The 20,791-nt window shown below is 37.3% G+C and overlaps 1 protein-coding gene across 1 annotated transcript; it reads left to right on the top strand.

Moving 5' to 3' along the window:
* The first annotated feature begins 1,958 nt into the window (after positions 1 to 1,958).
* masp1 (MBL associated serine protease 1) lies at positions 1,959 to 20,298 on the top strand. The gene is made up of 13 exons (XM_030152851.1): positions 1,959 to 2,026; positions 3,109 to 3,334; positions 6,624 to 6,801; positions 7,855 to 7,986; positions 11,437 to 11,633; positions 11,718 to 11,865; positions 12,160 to 12,278; positions 12,402 to 12,480; positions 16,024 to 16,155; positions 16,408 to 16,482; positions 16,588 to 16,835; positions 17,805 to 17,993; positions 19,016 to 20,298. Exons 1-13 carry the CDS (start codon positions 2,022 to 2,024, stop codon positions 19,496 to 19,498), a joined length of 2,211 nt encoding a protein of 736 aa, XP_030008711.1. The 5' UTR covers positions 1,959 to 2,021; the 3' UTR covers positions 19,499 to 20,298.
* Positions 20,299 to 20,791: the final 493 nt, after the last annotated feature.

Here is a 20,791-nt window from a genome sequence, read left to right as displayed (position 1 = left end):
GTTGCGAAGTTACTAGCTTTTTTGTGTTTAATTGTGAATCCATTTGGTTTTTTTTTTTTTTGTTGCTTATTTTTTTGTTTATTATGGATAATGTATTAAAATACATTTTGGATTCACAAACAAAAATATTAAAGTTAGAAAAGTTTTTCAACATTTTGCGTTTGTAAATAAACTTCCCTGAAAAAAATGAAAAGATCGATTATAAGTGGATGTTTTTTTCTTGTGTTTTGTTTTTATTTTTGTTGTTTTTTTAAAAGCTTTATTTAAATGTCAGTTTACAAATATTGTCAAACATTTAACATGCTCTGTCCTCACTAGACGTGTAACTGCTCTGTCCAGCTGGATAGACAGTGAACAGGTGAGATGTTTGTTGATGGTTTTAAATGTCTGTTTATTCATCTTTTTGTAATTGTAAAGCTGTAACAGACCACAATAAAAAACAATTAGCACTGCACTTAAAATGTCTGACTAACAATGTTTGCTGCCTTAATTAGCATACAACTGTGTCATAAGTACAACAAAAAAAGTACAAACCCATACACTAGAAAGTACATAGTTATTGACATTCACTGTAACATGGATTATCTTGTACATCATGTATTCCGAATTAGCCTAATTAGCATAACAAAGTTCACCAGCATGTGGGGCTAACATGCTAACGTTTGCATTGCTCATATTTAACCCGTTGTTAATTACATTTACATCTCTAAACATATGAATTTACCAAGAAACATTAGTATCTTACAAGACATTGTATTTTTTGCCCAACTAACGACTAACAGCCACACAGTAAGGCTATGTGGTCCAAAAATGGACATTCTGGACAGGTTCTAAAATTTGCCTAAAATGCGATCTATTTTGGCAATAATTGTTCCCTGAGTTGTTTGTGGGTGTTTCAGACCTTTATTCCAGTGGTCATCAGCGCCACATAGCAAGGCCAAAAATGGACATTCTGGACATGTTTTCAAACATGTTTCCAAAGTGTTTTAGAGCATCACTGAGGCCTAAACAAACACTTCCTGAAGTGTTTTAGATTCAGTGGAAACATTTCAGAGGTGGTCACCAATGGTGTTCAGTTTTCACATCATAAGGCTATAGTATGTGGTCCAAAAATGGACATTCTGGACAGGTTCTAAAATTTGCCTGAATTGTGATCTATTTTATCAATAATTGTTCCCTGAGTTGTTTGAGGGTGTTTCAGACTTTTATTCCAGTGGTCATCAGTGCCCTCTGCTGGCCAAGTAGTAAGGCTATAGTATGTGGTCCAAAAATGGACATTCTGGACATGTTTTCAAACATGTTTCCAAAGTGTTTTAGATCCTCACTGAGGCCTAAACAAACACTTGCTGAGGTGTTTTAGATTCAGTGGAAGCACTTCAGAGGTGGTCACCAATGGTGTTCAGTTTTTGCATAGTAAGGCCATACTATGTGGTCCAAAAATGGACATTCTGGACAGGTTCTTTTTCATCAACACTGAACTTCGCTCAAGGTAAACTGACGTATGAACATAAGTTTCACCACAAGGGGGCGCCTGAAGGTCAACAACAAGCCAACTGCAAATCAAACATTACATTACACTGTGAACCATAACACACTACACACAATACATGAGAGGTGATACAGATACAAAAATAGAATTCAATCATAGAATGAGTATGAGTACAGAATACAGTTTCAATAATTTATGTACAAAAAATAAAATAAATGCATAAATAAATAAATAATAATTTCTCATCCAGAATGTCATTAAACGTCAGATGATACATTAAATATCTTATCCTAGCTATCAAGAAATATTTTATTTATTTATTTATTTATTTTATTATGAACAAGGGCTAATGCTTTATAAAGTGAGTTAAATTCTCTTTATAAAGTTCGGAGGCTGGAATCAGTTCATCCTGACGCTCCTCAGACCTGACGTGATGACGTATCCGTGGTGGCTGACGTCATCCGTTGGCCGCGGTGGGTGAGCGCGCGGTGCGGACTCGGGTGTGAGCAGCTGATCGGGTCCGCGGTCCGTCATGAGGTCAGTGTCTGTGCTTTTATTCTCTGTTTATCTGGTTAAAGCTTTAATACCGATGAATCCACCGGAACCTGAACGTAAAAAAAAAAAAAAAAAAAAAAAAAAAAAAAAACCTGATTCATTCTCCTCAGGTTCAGTTCAGACAAAGGTTCAGCTGTGATTTCATGTCGGAGAGAAGTCAGAACAAAACAGACATTAAACTGTACTTTATGAAGTTGTAAGGGTTCGGATTAAGTTCCGTTTTTCTGTCACTGTTAAAAAAAAAAAAAAGAAAGACAGAAAGAAAAAAGAAACTGAAGATGTTTGTAAAAGTTAGATTCACTTTAAATAATGAACAGAAATGAGTTTATGCACGTGAAGTTAAATCCATGAGTCTGATCTGGATTCAAACAATGAAATATATAAAAGCAGATTAAAAACCCACATTAGTATAATTTTAGTTCATCATTAGTTTAACATTTGTTTAACTTGAGTTTGACTTCAGTTTAATGTTCGTTTGATATTAGTTTTGCATTAGTTTGATATTCGATGTTAAAACATGAAACAGTTTTATGTGTGTTTCTCTATTGTATATTCTGATCATAAAGAAGAATTTGTTAAAACGAACATGTTTTCATTTCATCTTTTGTGAGTGATTTAAAACCATAGATCTGTGTATGATTTATTCAATAATCAACCTTTAGATTAATGATCATTTGTCTGTTTTCAATAACGGAGGCGTGTCCATTATTCCATGTCAGGACCATGTGATCATCAAAAATCAGAAATCCACAAGTGATGGTGCAAAACTGTGGCTGAAAATTAAACAACAGCATAATTTAAACTGGAAAAGCAGAAGAGTGCAGACCTCCGCCAAGGCAGATCAGTCGTCCCCCCCCCCATCACCACCAAAATTTAATCATTTGTTCCTTGTACCAGTATCAACATTTCCTGAAATTTTTTTTATCGAAATCCATCCCGAACTTTTTGAGTTATCTTGCACACGGACAGACAGACAAACCAACGCCAGCAAAAACATAACCTCCTTGGCGGAGGTAATAAACAAACATCAGTAACTGATTCTAACATCAGTTTTCATTCCACAGCCTCCTCTTCCTCCTCCTCCTGACCGTCTCATTGGCTGTTGACGGTCAGCTGATCTCTGTCTCAGGGTTGTATGGCAGCCTCCAGTCTCCAAACTTCCCGGATGCGTATCCCAGGGAGACGGTGCTGCGCTGGAACATCAGCGTTCCAGACGGTTTCCAGGTGCGGCTGTACTTCAGCCATTTCGACCTGGAGCCGTCCTACCTCTGCGAATACGACTACGTCAAGGTGAGGCACACGCAAGGCATCATGGGTACTCAACACCGGTGGAGGCGGAGCTTAACCCAGACCTGGACGCTGATACCGCCGCTCTGTACTTTAAAAATATCAGTGGAATCCAGTTAAACATTTGATGCTAAATCATGTGAAAAATGTTAAATTAACATTTTGCAGCATTTTTTCAACACATTTTTAATTATTTACATCATTATTAATGTTATATTATTTGCATTTTACTATGTTTATTTGTTTATTGTTGTTTTCTTCTAAACAGCAGAATACTCAGAATACCCTAAATAACATATTAAATTTACACTAAAAAATAATGTTGAAAAATCACTTTAGACACAAACCAGTTTAGAGTCAAGATGAAGACTGAAATAGGACCAACAGAAGAAACGTCCCTCACTCATAAACAGGACGTGGACGCTGGTTTATGTCCGTCCACCTCCTCCAAAGGCTTGTCCAAATTCAACTATGTCTCCTTCACTTTTCTTCCAGCAGTTCCTCATATGACCACTAGAGGTTCTAATAACTATATATATGGACAAAAGTATGTGGACATGTTGAATCCAGGTGTTTCTTTTCTAACAGGTCTGGGATAAAAACAATAAGGACTAATGTCAGAATATAGTTTTACTAGTGCGCTGACCTGTGGGGAACCAGGGCTCATGTTAATACTGATATCTAGGGACTGAAGTTAGTAAATGTGTAATTCCTGTTTTTAACTTCATTTCCCATCATGCAGTGTGGTACTGCACTTCTGGTCAACCGTCATGGGCAACACAACCCGATTGTAAAACTATTGTATTCAAAATGACTAATATCTCCCAAATATTGGTCCCATCAATTTGCTGAGATATTTAATGTGGAGATGGGACTGTTCCTCAACTGAAGGAACCAAACTGACCAGATAAACACACACACACACACACACACACACACACACACACACGCTCTGAGACCTTCCAGTATTATGTTACAGACATTGGCATAAATATCATTGCATTGGTTCGTTTGGTTTAAATTATTATCTTTGTTTCCAAAATGACTCAGAAATGGTTTCTACTTAATTTTTCTCAACATTGAAAGAATGAATGAATTTTTTTTTTAGTTTGGTTTGTACATCAAACATTGCACTTAGGACAATATTTATAATTATAATATTTATATTTTTCTCAACATAGATTTATTATTATTATTATTATTATTATTATTATTATTATTATTATTATTATTATTTTATCAATGACTGATTTTAAATGTTCTGTCTCTAAATTTCTAAAATATTTTTCCTGCTCTGACTGTAAATAATAATTTTCGTCCCCATCTAACCTTCTACTTTCTTCACATCTGACTGAGGAAGATTACCATTAAACTTTAAGGAAATATTGATGTTTCTAAACTATATGGACATAAATATGTGGACACATCATGTAACATGTCCTGTTCATGAGGATCAGACTTAAAAACATCAATATTTCCCAATAACAATTTAAACCAAACTAACTATTACAATCATAGTTATCATCATTCATCAGATTCTATGTTGAAATATATGTAAATATTGAGTAAAAAATATTTATATAATTGTTTATAAATAAAAAAGAAACAAAGTCACAGATAAAGGTTAATCTGACAGATACAAATGTAAACAATAAATTTTTACAGTTATTTAAATATAGTTTTATACATTTAAGAAATAGGTGAGATGTTCACTGACCTTGTAAACAAATACATTTGTATTAAACTCATTAAATCATGTTCAAAACAGGACCAGATGAACTCATTCCACCACCTGCCCCTCATGTATTCATATTCAAATGATGTCACTGGGCGTCACGGCAACGCGCCTCGGCAACCGTCCCTCAACAACAAGCAGCTGCATCACAAAAGAGACCAGCTGATCGCCTTCCCACAATGCACTGCTCTCCTTTAATCCAAACACTGAGGTTGAGGGGACTGGGTTTCCCACAGTCTGCTGAGAACTCTGAACGCACCGCAACTCCAGAAGACCTCATAACCCTTCACAGACCTGAACCCTGAACCCAATAAACCTGGACCCAGATAGACCGAACCCAATAAACCTGGACCCAGATAGACCTGAACGAACCCAAATGAACCTGTAACCAGATAGACCCGAACCCAAATGAACCTGGACCCTGATAGACCCGAACCCAGTAAACCTGGACCCAGATCAGACTGGTCTGATGAAATCATGTATGGGTTAGGGTTAGTGTATGTCACGCCAGTTCTGATGACATTTGGCATTTTATACGTACGCATTTTCATCCTTTTGTGTGTTATTCAACACCATTTGGTCACATGTCAATGTACGCTAAGATCTTCGATTTACATATCCAAACCACTAACCCTGACCTAACCCTAACAGTAAACCGAACCCTAACCCTAACCTAATCCTAAACCTGAACATAAGCCTAACCCTAACCCTAAACCTTGCCCTAACCCTAACCCTAAACCTAACCCTTACCCTAGCCCTAAACCTAACCCTAAACCTAACCCTAAACCTAACCCTTACCCTAGCCCTAAACCTAACCCTAAACCTGACTACTAATCACGTGGTATTTGACGTGGCGTGAACATACATGCGGAAAGTTTTTAACACTACAGATAACACACTAATTAAAAGTGGCGTGGTATCTGTATACAATTCATGATATCACGTTGCCCAGATAGACCCAAACCTGATAAACCTGGACCCAGATAGACCGAACCAAAAAAACCTGGACCCAGATAGATCTGAGCACTAATAAACCTGCACCCTGATGAACCTGGACTCGAATAAAACTGGACCCTGGATCCCTGGATGAACCTGGACTCTGATAAACTTGAACCCTGACAAACCCAGACTTCCTGTATTTCCGTGTGTTTTTCGTAGAGTAAACCCTGACTCTTCGTGAACCGTCAGTCGTGTACCCGTCGGGTCAACAGCCGGTTTGCGTTGCCATGGCGTCATCTGCTCCTAATGAGATGATACGGTCAGAATGCTAACACGCTGCTGACCTTTGACCCCTGAGTCCTGCTGTTCATTGAACTGAGGTTTTATCTGCTGGATTCTCTTCCACATGTTTCACTGACTCTGAGCTTCATGTTTCCTTCAGTTTTCATCCAATGCCAGTGGTTTTACAGACCTGTTGCATTATGGGTACGGCTGAACTGCTACTACTGTTACATCACTGTTCCTTCCTTTGAGTCACAGTGTTGATCTCCGTTTCGTCTTCCTGTGTTCGAAGCCTCTGACACTCGGGGTTAACGGTGTTGGCGTTGTGGTCATCAGGTGGAGGCGGAGGGCGAGGTGTTGGCGTTGTTCTGCGGTCGAGAACCCACGGACACCGAGTCGATCCCGGCCCAGCAGACGGTCACCTCCCCCAGGAACTCTCTCAGCCTCCTGTTCTCCTCCGACTTCTCCAACGAGGAGCGCTACGCCGGCTTCATGGCTCACTACAGCGCCGTGGGTGAGGACAGGGGTTACTGCGGCAACCAGCAGTGGGCGGGGCCTCACCTGGTGGGACTGACACAGTGAAGTATCAAAGTAAAACGTTTGGATTTTATTCAAACCAGAACCACTGTTGGGTTTAGTGAAGCTCATCCGTGCCAGGGGTTTAATTCCTCTTAATTTGACCTTCTTTTACCTCCTCGCTGTGACATCACTGAGCTCATTTACACCCAAATTAAAACCACTATCTTTATCTGATTTCCTGGAGTTATCAGCACTTTCTCCTTCTCACAGACAAAGTTTGGTTTTAATTCATCTGAGGTCAAACATCTAGTTTTATTTTCCATCAATGAACCAGTTATCACTGAAAAGTGATTAGACAACGGGTATGATGCATTCACTGTCCGTAAGAACGAGTATGATGCATTCACTGTCTGTAAACACAATGTAAATGACGCCTTCACTGTGTGTAAACACCATGAGTATGATGCATTCACTGTCCGTAAACATAACGTAAATGACGCCTTCGCTGTCTGTAAACACAAGTATGATGCATTCGCTGTCCGTAAACACAAGTATGATGCATTCCCTGTCTGTAAACACAACAAGTATGATGCATTCACTGTCTGTAAACACAACGTATATGACACATTCACTGTCCGTAAACACAATCTATATGACTCCTTTGCTGTCCATAAACACAACATGTATGACACACTGATTGTCCGTAAACACGTATATGACGCTTTCACTGTCCGTAAACACAGCATGTATCACATCTTCACAGTCTGTAAACACAACACATATGACACCTTCGCTGTCCGTAAACACAGTGTTTATGGCACCTTCACTGTCCGTAAACACAATGTATATGATGCCTTCACTGTCCGTAAACACCTGTGTGACATTGTTTTTATCAGGTAACAGTATAATCTGATTATATAAATTATTATATTATATTACAGATTATAGTTTATTAGATTATGATAAATCAGATTAACTCTTGGATTTCTCCTCACTACTCTGACGTCTTCATGCCTGTTTTCTGGTTCTTCTTTGTCTTTTTTTTCAGACGTAGACGAATGCAGTGACCGGAGCGATGAGGACCTGCTCTGCGATCATTTCTGTCACAACTACATCGGAGGATACTACTGCTCCTGTCGCTATGGTTACCTGCTGCACTCCGATAACCGCACCTGTAGAGGTGAGTCTGCAGATGGAGGACGAACACCAGAAGAAGTCCAACAAAACTGAAAGACAGAGACCAGAGGGATTTCAGTTGGGTTTTCATATTTTTTATTCTAGAGACTGATCCCAGATGATCTGAGGACTCATCGTCCACATAAACCCCGCCCACAGACGTCCTTCATAATGTGTGCAGTGTCGTAGGAATATCAAAAATGTTATCATACAGTTTCTTTTTAACTCCTTTACTTTTTTGTATTTCATCAACTTGAGACATAAACAAAAATAACAAATACTCAATAACTGTCAGATTTTTAACTTTTTAAATGTCATGTATTTAATTTAAACAAACTCTATTTTTTGATGCAAAAAAAAAAAACACTCAAAAAAGCATTTTCAATGTACTGTGTAAAAATTGGATTAGATTTTTATTTTATTTTATTTTTTTTTCATGTCAGTGATTCACACCAACATTGGTTCACATCCATTATTATTTTTGGTTGTAGGTCAGATGTTAAATATGTCAGCATGTATTTCACTTGCTAGAAGGGTGTTAATGTAGGAATTTAACACTGTTTATTATGGGATGGTTTTAGTGGATGGATCAGAATTTTAACAAGTGGTTCCGGGCACAACAAACCCCGCCCCTCACACGTATTATATCTTATTTTGGCCTCGATCCAGCTGATGTCATCATGTCTATGCGTGTGCTGATGTCATATCAGTTGCCTCTATATTTGTGCCAAGTTTGAAGTAAATTGAAACAAAACTGATGTTTTTATAGACATTTGAAATTGCACCAGACAAAAATGAGTAACTTTTGAATATTGACCTAAAACAATTGTGAAAAATAATCTGACCTTTAATTAGATGAAGTGTAAAGTGTGTATAATATGCTCACCCAGACACTGGCAGGTTAAACGCTTGTGTTGTTCAGTGAATGTCCAGTGTAAACAGAGTGGACGTCCTGACCGACCATGTGACAAACATGTTGGTGTTTTTTTCTCGGACCCGAACCCAGTTACAAAGGAGCTCAGTGTTTGTAACCGTGACTTGTTGGCAATGACTTTAATCTGGATCAAGCCGCTGGAATTCAGCTCAGAAGTGCAGTTCACGTTGTCTGATGTGTGAGCTCCGAAACGTCTGAATGGAAATCTGCAGGATTAGAAGCCAGGTCAAACACAAACAGCTGAACATTATTCACATCTGTTCAAAGAAAACTCCAGTTTAACCCTCAGAGATCTAAACCATCTGCTGATCGAAAACGATCAATAACCTCTGAGCCATTAATCCTATCAATACATGTCAATAATTGGTGTAAAATACATGCCTTCATCTTTTCATGGTCATCAGATATGACCCATTTGAACCTTCAGAGGCTGCATAGTTACCATGGAAACACCGTCATCTCCTACAACACTGATTCACCAGTAAAACCCATGGAGTTGGATCAGTGACAGTGGATGGACACACTGGGTTTAAATAATAGATAATATGAACAAAAATTAATTTAAAAAACGTGTAAGATGATGTGGAAAAAATAAGCAAAAATAGACTAAAATAAAGTTAAAATGAATAAAGAAATAAATAAAGTCAGCAACAAAATGAACAGCCAAAGTAATGAATAAGTACATTTTTTAAAAAATCAAAAAAATAATAAGTTACATGAACAAAAACAAATGAGAAAATCTACAAAATCATAAATAACATGTATCAAATAAGCAACAAAATGAACAAAAACAGTATAAGTAATTTAAAAAATGAACAAACTGAATAAAAATATTGAAAACATTGATTCATCAGTAAAACCTGTGGAGTTGGATAAATGACGGTGGATGGAGATACTGGGTTTAAATAATAGATAAAATGAACAAAAATTAATTTAAAAAAATGTATAAAATGATGTGAAAAACTAAGCAAAATAGACTAAAATAAAGTTTAAAAAAAAAAAGAATAAAATCAGCACCAAAATAAACAGCCAAAGTAATGAATAAGTTAAAAAAAAAAAACTCTACAAAAAAATAGGTAACATGAAGACAAACAAATAAGAAAACCTACAAAATAATAAATAACATATATCAAATAAGTAACAAAATGAACAAAAACACTATAAAAGTAATTAATAAAATTAACAAACTGAATAAAAAATATTGAAAACATTGATTCACCAGTAAAACCTGTGGAGTTTGATAAATGGCGGTGGATGGAGATACTGGGTTTATATATATAAAATAATAAATAAAAACACAGAAAACAAAACAATAAAAAAACAAAGATGAATGAAAAAATGTGCAAAATAATATTGTAGAAAAAAATCTACCAAAATGAAACTGAAAAAGAACAAATTAAGAAACAAAATGAGCCAAAACAGCCAAAGTAATCAATAAAATGAACAGAAATGAATAAAATAATATGAACAAAATAAGCCACAAACTGAACAAAATTGAAGAAACAATAGTAAAATAGGTAACACAGTGAACAAACGCAAATATAAAATGAATAAAAAATGAACAAAATGAGTTTATAGACCCTTGTTTTTATGTTTGGTTACTGATCTGTTTGAAAAAGTCACTGTCTTTAGTTTTTTCGGTTTTGATCAAATAACCTTTGAATTTACTCTGAGCTTTAATGAACATCTACATGATCAGTGAATTATAGAAAAATACATGATTTATACTGAAAAATGTCAAATACACAAGATAATATAATAAACAGTGAAACTCATTAGTAAAACTGAATGTGGGTCTTTAAGGGTTAATGTGATGTTTTAAACAGAACTGAAACGTCAGCTCCATCGTTTTCATTTTGAATCTCTGACTTCTGTGGCGTTTGACGCTGACATGTAAACCCGCGGCGTCTGTGTTCTGTCGGCCTGATGAACGACCGCTGCGATAACACGAGTTTAGTTTAGTTTAGTTTAGAGGAACCTCGGACCGACTGATAAGAAGCACAAATATTTACATGGACTTCATTAGTCTGGAGGAACACACAGCAGCAAGACCTGGACCTGGACCTGGACCAGGACTAGGGTCTGGACCTGGACCTGGACCTGGACTAGGGTCTGGACCTGGACCTGGACCAGGACCTGGACCAGGGTTTGGACCTGGTTCTGGACTAGGGTCTGGACCTCGACCAGGGTCTGGACCAGGACCTGGATCAGGGTATGGACCTGGACCTGGACCTGGACCAGGGTCTGGATCAGGGCAGATCCTGCATCTTAATGTTTTTTTTTTTATTTTTCTACATTTTCTCTCTAGTCCCATGTTTCATGTCACACAAATTCTAAAATGTCATTTATTATCAGTCTTTTTTATTTTAACAGGACATTTTCATATTCATAAACATAACTTTTTGATCATATCTTGACTGCGTATGTGTTTTGTCTCCACCTTCTGGATGTTTTCTGAAAGGACACCTCAGACCTTTAGTCCTGGTTTCAGGTTTTGTTAAACTTGGCGTCTCTTTCCAGTGGAATGCAGCGACGGTGTGCTCAGGGAACGCTCGGGAATCCTCAGCAGCGTCGACTTCCCGGCTCCGTATCCGAAGAGCTCCGAGTGTCTGTACCGCATTGAGGCGGAGCCGGGCTTTAAGCTCCGCCTCCAGTTCGATCCCAGCTTCGACGTGGAGGATCATCCTGACGTCACGTGTCCCTACGACTATGTCCAGGTGAGCGCATGCTTACCCCATGGCCACGGTGGTAACGGGGGGGTGGGGTGGGGGGTGAGTTGTATTAATGTCGATCGGTTTCAGATTAAAGCAGGAAGCAACGAGTTCGGCCCATTTTGTGGAGACCGATCCCCAGGACTGATTGAAACCGACAGCAATGAAGCCACCATCGTCTTCCACAGCGACAACTCAGGAGAAAACACAGGATGGAGACTCACATACACAGTGACAGGTGAATGCAACACGTATGACACCTTCACTGTCCATAAACACAACGAATATGATCCCTTCACTGTCCATAAACACAAAATATATGATGCCTTCACTGTCCATAAACATAACAAATATGATGCCTTCACTGTCCGTAAACACTACAAATATGATGCCTTCACTGTCCATAAACACAACGTGTGTGACGCCTTCACTGTCCATTTAGTTTAAAAAAACACTTAGACACTGTTTTCATTTTGTCGTGTTTGTTGCACATTTGTTCGTTCTTTTAAGTGCTTTTATTTTGCCCAAATAGGAAGTAAATGTCCAGTACCTGAGACTCCGCCCAATGCCCTGCTGAACCCCGTCCAATCAGAATACATCTTCAAAGACCATGTTCTGTTCACCTGTGAACCTGGGTACAGACTGTTGAAGGTGAGATGCTGTGTCAGGGGATGAAGCATCAGGTCAGAGGGTTGTGTTCCTGTTTGTTTGTTTGTTTGTTTGTTTGTTTGTGGGACAGTTTCTCCTTTGATTCGACTCGTTGTGTCTGAACAGGATGGGGAGTTGTTGGATCATTATCAGCTGGACTGTCAGGTAGATGGGTCATGGAGCAGCAGCGCCCCCCAGTGTCAGAGTAAGAAAACACAACCTGTGACCTCTGACCTTTAGCTGTCACTCAAACCTGCCTTCAGCTTTATCTGGTTGAGTTGTTTGACATTGAACAGAGAAAAACAGCAGACTGAACATGTCCCTCTGTCTGTCCATTTACCTGTCTGTCTGTCTGTCTGTCTGTCTGTTTATCTGTCTGTCTGTCCATTTACCTGTCTGTTTATCTGTTTGTCTATCTGTCTGTCCATCTGTCTGTTTACCTGTCTGTCTTCTATTTCTCTTTATCTGTAGAAACAGCGTCTGTGAGAAGGAGGCGGTCCCTATCCAACATCTTAACCAATCACGGTGTAGATTAGTCAAACTCAGACTGTGTGACTGTGTAGTTCAGTCATTCCCAATCAGTCCTTTTCTAATATATTTAAATCATTAAATTAAAAAATCTGTAATATTTTATTGTACATGTCTTGAATGATTTTTTTTTTTAAATGACCTGTTTTATGAATAATTGTGTTCATCAACTGCTGGACAATTTCCTTTTCTTTTTTTTTCTTAAACATGAAAATAACTTAATACTTAATAATCACTATTTTAGGACATGGTATTTATGATATTATTAAACATTATTACTCATTATTATATTATTATTCAGAATCCAAATACATCAAAATTGTATAGATCCACTTAAGTATCATGAATGTAGCCTAGCTAGCACCAGGGTGGCGTGTTAGCTGTGTTTTTTAACAGCAGAAGCATCATACTTCAATTTGAGTGAATATTTATAGTATTTATAAATCTCACATACATAATGAGAGAAAAATATCTGCAGACTTTATTAAACTTTAAACTTATGTTGTATGTTCAGCTAATTTTGGGTTAGTTAGCATAGCCTCGCTAACTCAGCTAATGCACATTTACAGCTGAGGTTAGAAGGAGTTTTTTTTCTGTAGCACAGACATCTTACATTTCCTTATTTTTTACATATTTTATTTTTTAGTGTTAAACACATCCTCATAGCCTCAGTTGTTACTCATTTAGTTTTTAAGTAAAATTACTGTGAATAATTGATTTAGCCATGTTTTTTTTTGCTGCAGATACTCATTACTGCACACAGTTAATAAAAATAATATCCATAGATTTCATAGTAACTACAGGATATTTTTCAGCTTTACTACTTTTGAGCTAATTTTGGCGAAATGCATGTTTAGAAATAAAGTTGCTGTATTTTTTTCCAAGCAGAATCATGTAATGTGATTTTTTTGTGTATACATGTCAGATAATAATAAAAGAAAAATATCCACAGATTTTATAAATATTAATTTTATTTTTTAGTGTTTAACTACACTTAGCAATATAGCTAGCTCAGCTGATCACTCAGTATAAAAATACATAGAAGTTTAGCATTATGGGATATTTACTTAATGTGAATATACAAAAATGATTTACCTCCAATTTATAATATTTAATCTATTTTTTTTTACTGTTTTCAGATAATGTAGTTTATCTTGATTTATTGGTTGCTTATGGCGAAAAGGAAATGTTTGATTAAAAAGTTTAGCTGCTGTTTTGTTTGTAACATTTTACTTTTACAGTTTTGTCATGTATTTGGTTAATACATAACACATACATAATACATATGCATTTATTTTGTATGTAAGTTTTAGCGTAATGATATTGTATTTACAAAATGTCAGAGGTTAGTGTAGTTTTAAAGCTTTTAAAACCTTTATCCATTGTTTTAGATGTAAAAATTATGAGAAAAAAGGAAAATAATGTGATTTCTTGCAATGAACACATACATCATAATAAGCTTAAAGGAAAACTATGAGTCAAAATACCACATTAAAAAGTTTTTCATTATTTGACATAAAAATAACCGTGACGATTAAATAATGTCTCGTCATTTCCTCATGAAACTAATCAGTAGAATGAAACTGAAGGACATTTCTGAACCATAAAGCTAAAACCAGTTACTAATGCTAATGCTAACGCTAACGGTGGTTGATAGTCACATGACTCTGTTCACCACAGGTTAGATTATGGGATAAAGATGAGGAAGACAGAGAATTAAAACACAAACAGGTTGGAAACCACGAGTTTAGCTCTGATGTTAAGGCAGCGTCTGACTTTGGTCCCAGATGTTTGTTCAAATGTGTCCAACCCCAGTGATAGCCCTAACCCTAACCCCTGACCCTGACCCTAACCTTAACCCTGACCCTAACCCTGACCCTAACCCGAACCCTAAACCTGACCCTAACCCTAACCCCAGTCAGATCCTAATTCTCTCTAATCCATTCGTCTGTCTGTTCTTATGCGCCTGAATCCCTTCCCTCACAGTCAACACCTTCGAAGATGTTCATCATAAACACAGTCCATTTGTTTACAGAACAAACCCAAACGTCACTCTGGCCTTTTTCGGAAATTACCCTAACCCTAAAGGATTAGAGATAATTAGGATCTGACTTTTGCACATTTGAAAAAAAAATTATAATGAAAGTCATACGCTGCTTTAAATTAAAAACAGTAAAAACCAGAATCAGCAGCTACGTGTCTGTTTATGACATGTTTATGTCACATGACAGAGTCACATGATGTCACCGTGGTCAAAGTGTGAAAACTTAAAAATCACATTTAAACACAGACGATAAAAAAACACCATCTTAACCTGTCATGAAGCTGAAATGACCTTCACATGTTCAATTCTTGAACAAGTCGTAGATATTTTCACTGATAGTGGCTAAATCAGTAATGGAAACACTTGAGTTCATTTAGCTGAAATTACCTCAAATTAACCATTTATACGTTAATATCAGACTCTTTCCATCAGTTCAGGTAAGAGCTGAACACACACTCTACTGTAGTTTTTATTTTAACCTCCCAGTATCGGAGTGAACCTATTAAACACACTTTACACTTCATCTTATTAAAAGTCATATTATTTTTTTTACAATTTGTTTTAGGTCAGAATTCAAAAGTTGTTCATTTTTGCCTGATTTTAAAAATTCTGACCAATTAAAATCAGCACATTGTAAATGATTTTAAATTCCGTCACTAACACCCTTCAAACAAGTGAGGACAAAACACATGATCCAAATGAACATTTAAATCTGACAATGTGATGAAAACGGAGGAGTTTATAAATGGGATATTACTCTGATCAGTAATCAGTATTTTCACTGAACTAAAGATGAAAACACACAAGTGTGAGTGAAGCAATGAATGAATGAATTAAATTAATTAAATAATTGATTAAACTTAACCTGAGAAAATAAGGAATCAAATCTAAATTAAATTAAATGTTGCCGATTACAAATAGACGTGAAGTTTCTCCTGGTGGTGGTGACCTTCAGAAACTCAGACAGGTAGGGCGTTAAAGAACACCTCATCATCATCCTTATCATCATCATCATCATCATCCTGCTGCAGGATTTGTACTCTGATTTTACTGCTGTTAGTTGTAAAAATACTGAAAAACCTCATTTTTACTTTTTACTGTGTTAAACCCACATCATCTCAGCACTGTCATCCTCTGTTCTGAAAGCTGATTGGCTGCTGGTCTCCTCTCTCACAGTGGTGGATTGTGGGAGTCCGAAGGCAGTGGACATGGCAGAGGTGGAGTTTGGTAACCATGACAATACTACGCTGTTCGGTGCAACTGTTCGCTACGTTTGTAGGAACGACAGTTTCCAACTGGAGAGTGAAGGTTATTATCATTATTATTATAATTATAATTATTATTGTTACCATTATTGTTATTACTATCATCATTATTATTATCATCATCATTCTTCTTCTTCTTCTTCTTATTATTATCACTCAGAGACAGCCGACCAATCACATCCATTTCTGTGAAAAGGGGCGGGGTTTACAGCTATGACCCAGAACAGCTGATGAGTTTCTGTTCCACAGAACCAAGATGGCCACCGTCGTGTCTTTAACATTTGTGTTTGTTCAGGTGAGTTCATCTGTGGACCAGACGGAGAATGGACCAATCAGGAAACAGGAAATAAGCTGCCCACCTGTCTGCCAGGTAGGTCACATGACATCATTGACACGGTGACGGAGCCAACTCAACAGTTTGGGTTCTACAGATTCTGGATCTACGTCCGGTCTAACGTGTCCTTCCTCTGTCCAGCCTGCGGTCGCCCGTCTCGCTCCCTCCCCGCTCAAGTGAAAAGGATTGTGGGAGGTCGTAGTGCCGAGCCCGGTATGTTCCCGTGGCAGGTTCTGCTCAGTGTGGAGGATCTGTCCCGGATCCCGGAGGACCGCTGGTTTGGGTCCGGAGCCCTGCTGTCCCCGTCCTGGGTCCTGACGGCGGCCCACGTCCTGCGGTCCCAGAGGAGGGACGCCAGTGTGGTCCCCGTGGCACCGGAACATGTCCAGGTCAGTGGACGGATCTGGAGAACCTGTAGAACCCATAGAACCTGGAGAAACTGGAGAACCCATAGCACCTGTAGAACCTGAACAAACTGTAACATCCGTAGAACCCATAAAACCCAAAGAACCCATAGAACCTATAGAACGCTTGTTATAACTACTAGTGACATTGTACCCATGGTGCCATTGTATGATAGCACCCTCCCGTGCTGCAACATCGAGTGGACATCGATCGGACACCGGACACAAAACGCGCATTATACAGTAGAATAATAATAAAGGCTGGGGATTTTTCAACAAACAAACAAACAAAAAAATCAATAAAATGAACAAAATTGGAAAAAATCAAATGAACCAAATATTAGAGAAATAAATAGAGAATAAAATAATAAAAATGAGCACATTAATAAAAAAAAGAACAAATGTGAGCAAAATATTGTGTAAAATGAACAAAAAATGTCCCAAAATGAACGAATGAATGAAAATGAACCAAAAAAATCAATAAATTGAAGAAATAATGAACCAGTTAATTAAGAAAATGAACAAAAGTGAATTAAATCATGAATAAAATTTACATAATAAATTAAATGAACAAAATAATAGAAAAAAGAAAAAAATCAATAGAACTCCCAAATTTGACCAAATACAAATATTTATGAAATGCCTATTTATCTTGTTATAACTATAAAAATGAATTTTTTTTTTTTTTTTTTTTTTTTAAAAGAACAAACAGATGAATATTTGATCATTTTATCAGTGGCTGCAGTGAGTTTGTTTTACATTGAACATATTTTCAGAACAATAAAGTACAAACTGTAAAAACAGGATGTATGAAGATGAAAAAAGTTAGAAGATAAAACATTTATGGACCTGAGGATGTGACGTTAACGTTTAAAGCAGCTGAAGTTCATATGAACTGACTGAGTTTTTATTTGGTTTCAGTTTGACTGTTTTTTTCTTTTTTTTCTGTTGCAGGTTTTCCTCGGCGTCCTCAACACTCAAGACAAACGTCTGTCCACACAACGCTCCGTGGACACCATCGTCCTGCATCCAGACTTCCAGCCTGACAACTACAACAACGACATCGCCATGGTGAAGCTGAGTCAGGGGGTGGAGTTTGATGATGTCATCCGACCCGTGTGTCTGCCGATGCCAAACATGAGGGTAATAAAATAAAAAAAAAAAAAAAAAATACAACAAATAAATGCAGGACACAGAGACACAAAACAACTGTTCACCTCAGAAAATGTACCGAAGGTGGAGACGTTTCCCATGAGGCCATTTTAGAAAATAAATAATGGTCGATTTTTTTGGGAAGAAAAGTAGAGTAAACATTTGGAAAGTAATAACATTTGTCTGAAAAGTGAGATAGTTTTCAATATTTTAAAGATGTGAATGATGTTTTTAAAAGGTGACATTTAGAAGCATGAACCAAAAAAAAGTAAAAAAAATAAATAAATAAAAACAAACAAACAAAAAAGAGTTCATTTAAGAAAAGTAGAAGGGAAACCTTAACAAAATATGTCTGACTTTACTTTTTGCAAATGTTAAATTTAAAAAGACAGAGTCCGTTTACACTGGCCATAAAAATCTGATAATTGTAATAATCAGATCTGAGGTGTTTACATGAACTTCAGAAATAGGATAATTGAAAAACCCTGGTTTAAACATTTCAGTCTGTTATTGGTTTTGTTTAGTGACGGGAGAGTCCGACTTCCTGTTATTGTCTTCAGCTCATGTTTGACTACGTCACTTCCATTTTCTATAATACATTTTTTTCCCACTTGTGCAGATGTAAAAAAACCTAAATAAATCAGATGAACCTGTAAACATGTAGGAAAAAATCTGAGTATTGGGGACAAATCCAGGTGTGTTAATCTAATTTATTATAATCAGATTACTGCTGTTATCTGATAAAACAGATCAGATTAGACTGTTTACATGATCAATAATAATCTGATAACTCCATAAATCAGATACTGATCAGAGTATTAATGTGAATGTAAACAGTTCAGCGTCATCAGCGTATGTCTATAGAACCTACACCTGAAAACACATTAACGTAAACATATAAATGATGGGGCCTAAGATGGTGCCCTGTGGGATCCCATTCTCAGTTTAATAAAACATGGACTTAAATCACTAATGATCTGAAAACTCCAGGAATCTTTGTGTTTGTGTTTCAGGATGAGCCCCCCCTCCCATCACCTAACTCTCTGGGTGTGGTCGCCGGGTGGGGGATCTCCACCCCCAATACCTCCTCCTCCGGTGACCCCTCCTCCTCCGGTGACCCCTCCTCTCTGATCTCGGACCCCATCGGGGCCGCAGACCTCAGGTTGACCTCCGACCTGCTGCAGTACGTGAAGCTGCCGGTGGTGTCCCAGGACGAGTGTCGGTCCAGCTACGCCTCGCGCTCCGTCAGCTACAACATCACCCACAACATGTTCTGCGCCGGCTTCTTCGAGGGGGGGCGGGACACCTGCTTGGGCGACAGCGGGGGGGCGTTTGTCATGGAGGACGAGGTCAGGCAGAGGTGGGCGGTGCTCGGTCTAGTGTCCTGGGGCGGACCCGAGGACTGCGGCAGCCAGAGGGTCTACGGGGTCTACACCCGGGTCTCCAACTACGTGGACTGGATCCAACGCCTCCTTCGCAGCGCCCCCCAGTGGTGAACGAGGCGGGAACCCGTCCACACTGGACCAGGTTCAATGTGTTCACACAGCGTTTGGTTTTTCATCTGAAGTGAAACGTCACTGACACTAAAAGTGACCATTGTCTGATTTCTACAGTTATCCGATTATTATTGATCATATAAACAGTTTAATCTGATATATTTGATCAGCAGTAATCTGATTACAGAAAATCAGATTAACACATTTGGATTTGCCCCAGTACTCTGTCTTCACATATGTAAACAAGTTAGTCTGATTTATTTAGTTCTGTTACATCTGAACATGTGGAAAATACATTAAATTGTGGAAATGGAATTAACATTAAAGAGAATAAAAGTTTGAGTCTATCATCACGAAATAAATCCAATAATCCAATTTTTTTTTTAAATGAACTCATTTTTTTAACTATTTTTTTTTCCCTGTCAGACAGGATTATTACAATTATCTGATTTAGTCCCAGTTGTCAGATTTGTATGTTCATGTAAACGGGCTCAGTGTGTTCGATGTTTACTCAGATATCTGTACTTTATGCAGTTTTATTTTCCATCTGTGTGAGTCTGATTTTAACCTGAAACATGACTTGGTCAGTGAACGTCACACACAACAAAACCAATATTAAAATGTTAAATCCTGTCGTTGTCTTTAACCCTCTGGTGTCCCGCCCACAGACGTCCTTCTAACCACATGTCAGAATTTTTTTCACACAGTTTGTTTTAAACTTTTTCTCTTTTTTTTTCAACTTTTTTTATTTCATCAACAAAAATACCAAATACTCAGTAATTGTCATTTTTAACCCTTTAAATGCCATGTTTGTAATGTAAACAAACCATAATTTTTGATGCAAAAAAACAAAAAAAAACAACCTTTTTTTTTTTTTTTTTAATATACCACATAAAAATGTATTAGTTCTTTTTTATTTTTTCATTCTGGCATATGTCAATGATTTACAGTGACATTGGTTAATACACATTATTATTTTTGCACTACATGAAATATTCTAAAATGTGTCAGTGTGAATTTTTTACTCACTTCGGTGAAGGGTGTTAGTTTAGGAATTTAACACGGTTTATAATGTGCTGATTTTATTTTGAATTTTAAAAAGTCATGCAAAAATGGACAACTTTTGAATTCTGACCAAAAACAAACTGTGAAAAATAATCTGACCTCTAATAAGATGAAGTGTAAAGTGTGTATAATATGCTCACCTGGATACCGGAGGGTTAAATATTAGTAAAGATTTAATATTTAGCCAAACTCTGGTGTTTTCCCTTGGAGTTTTAAATCCATTAATCA

This window comes from Sphaeramia orbicularis, chromosome 13 (genome assembly GCF_902148855.1).
Source record: "Sphaeramia orbicularis chromosome 13, fSphaOr1.1, whole genome shotgun sequence".
NCBI lineage: Eukaryota > Metazoa > Chordata > Actinopteri > Kurtiformes > Apogonidae > Sphaeramia > Sphaeramia orbicularis.
This window is presented reverse-complemented; position numbering and strand designations above follow the sequence as displayed.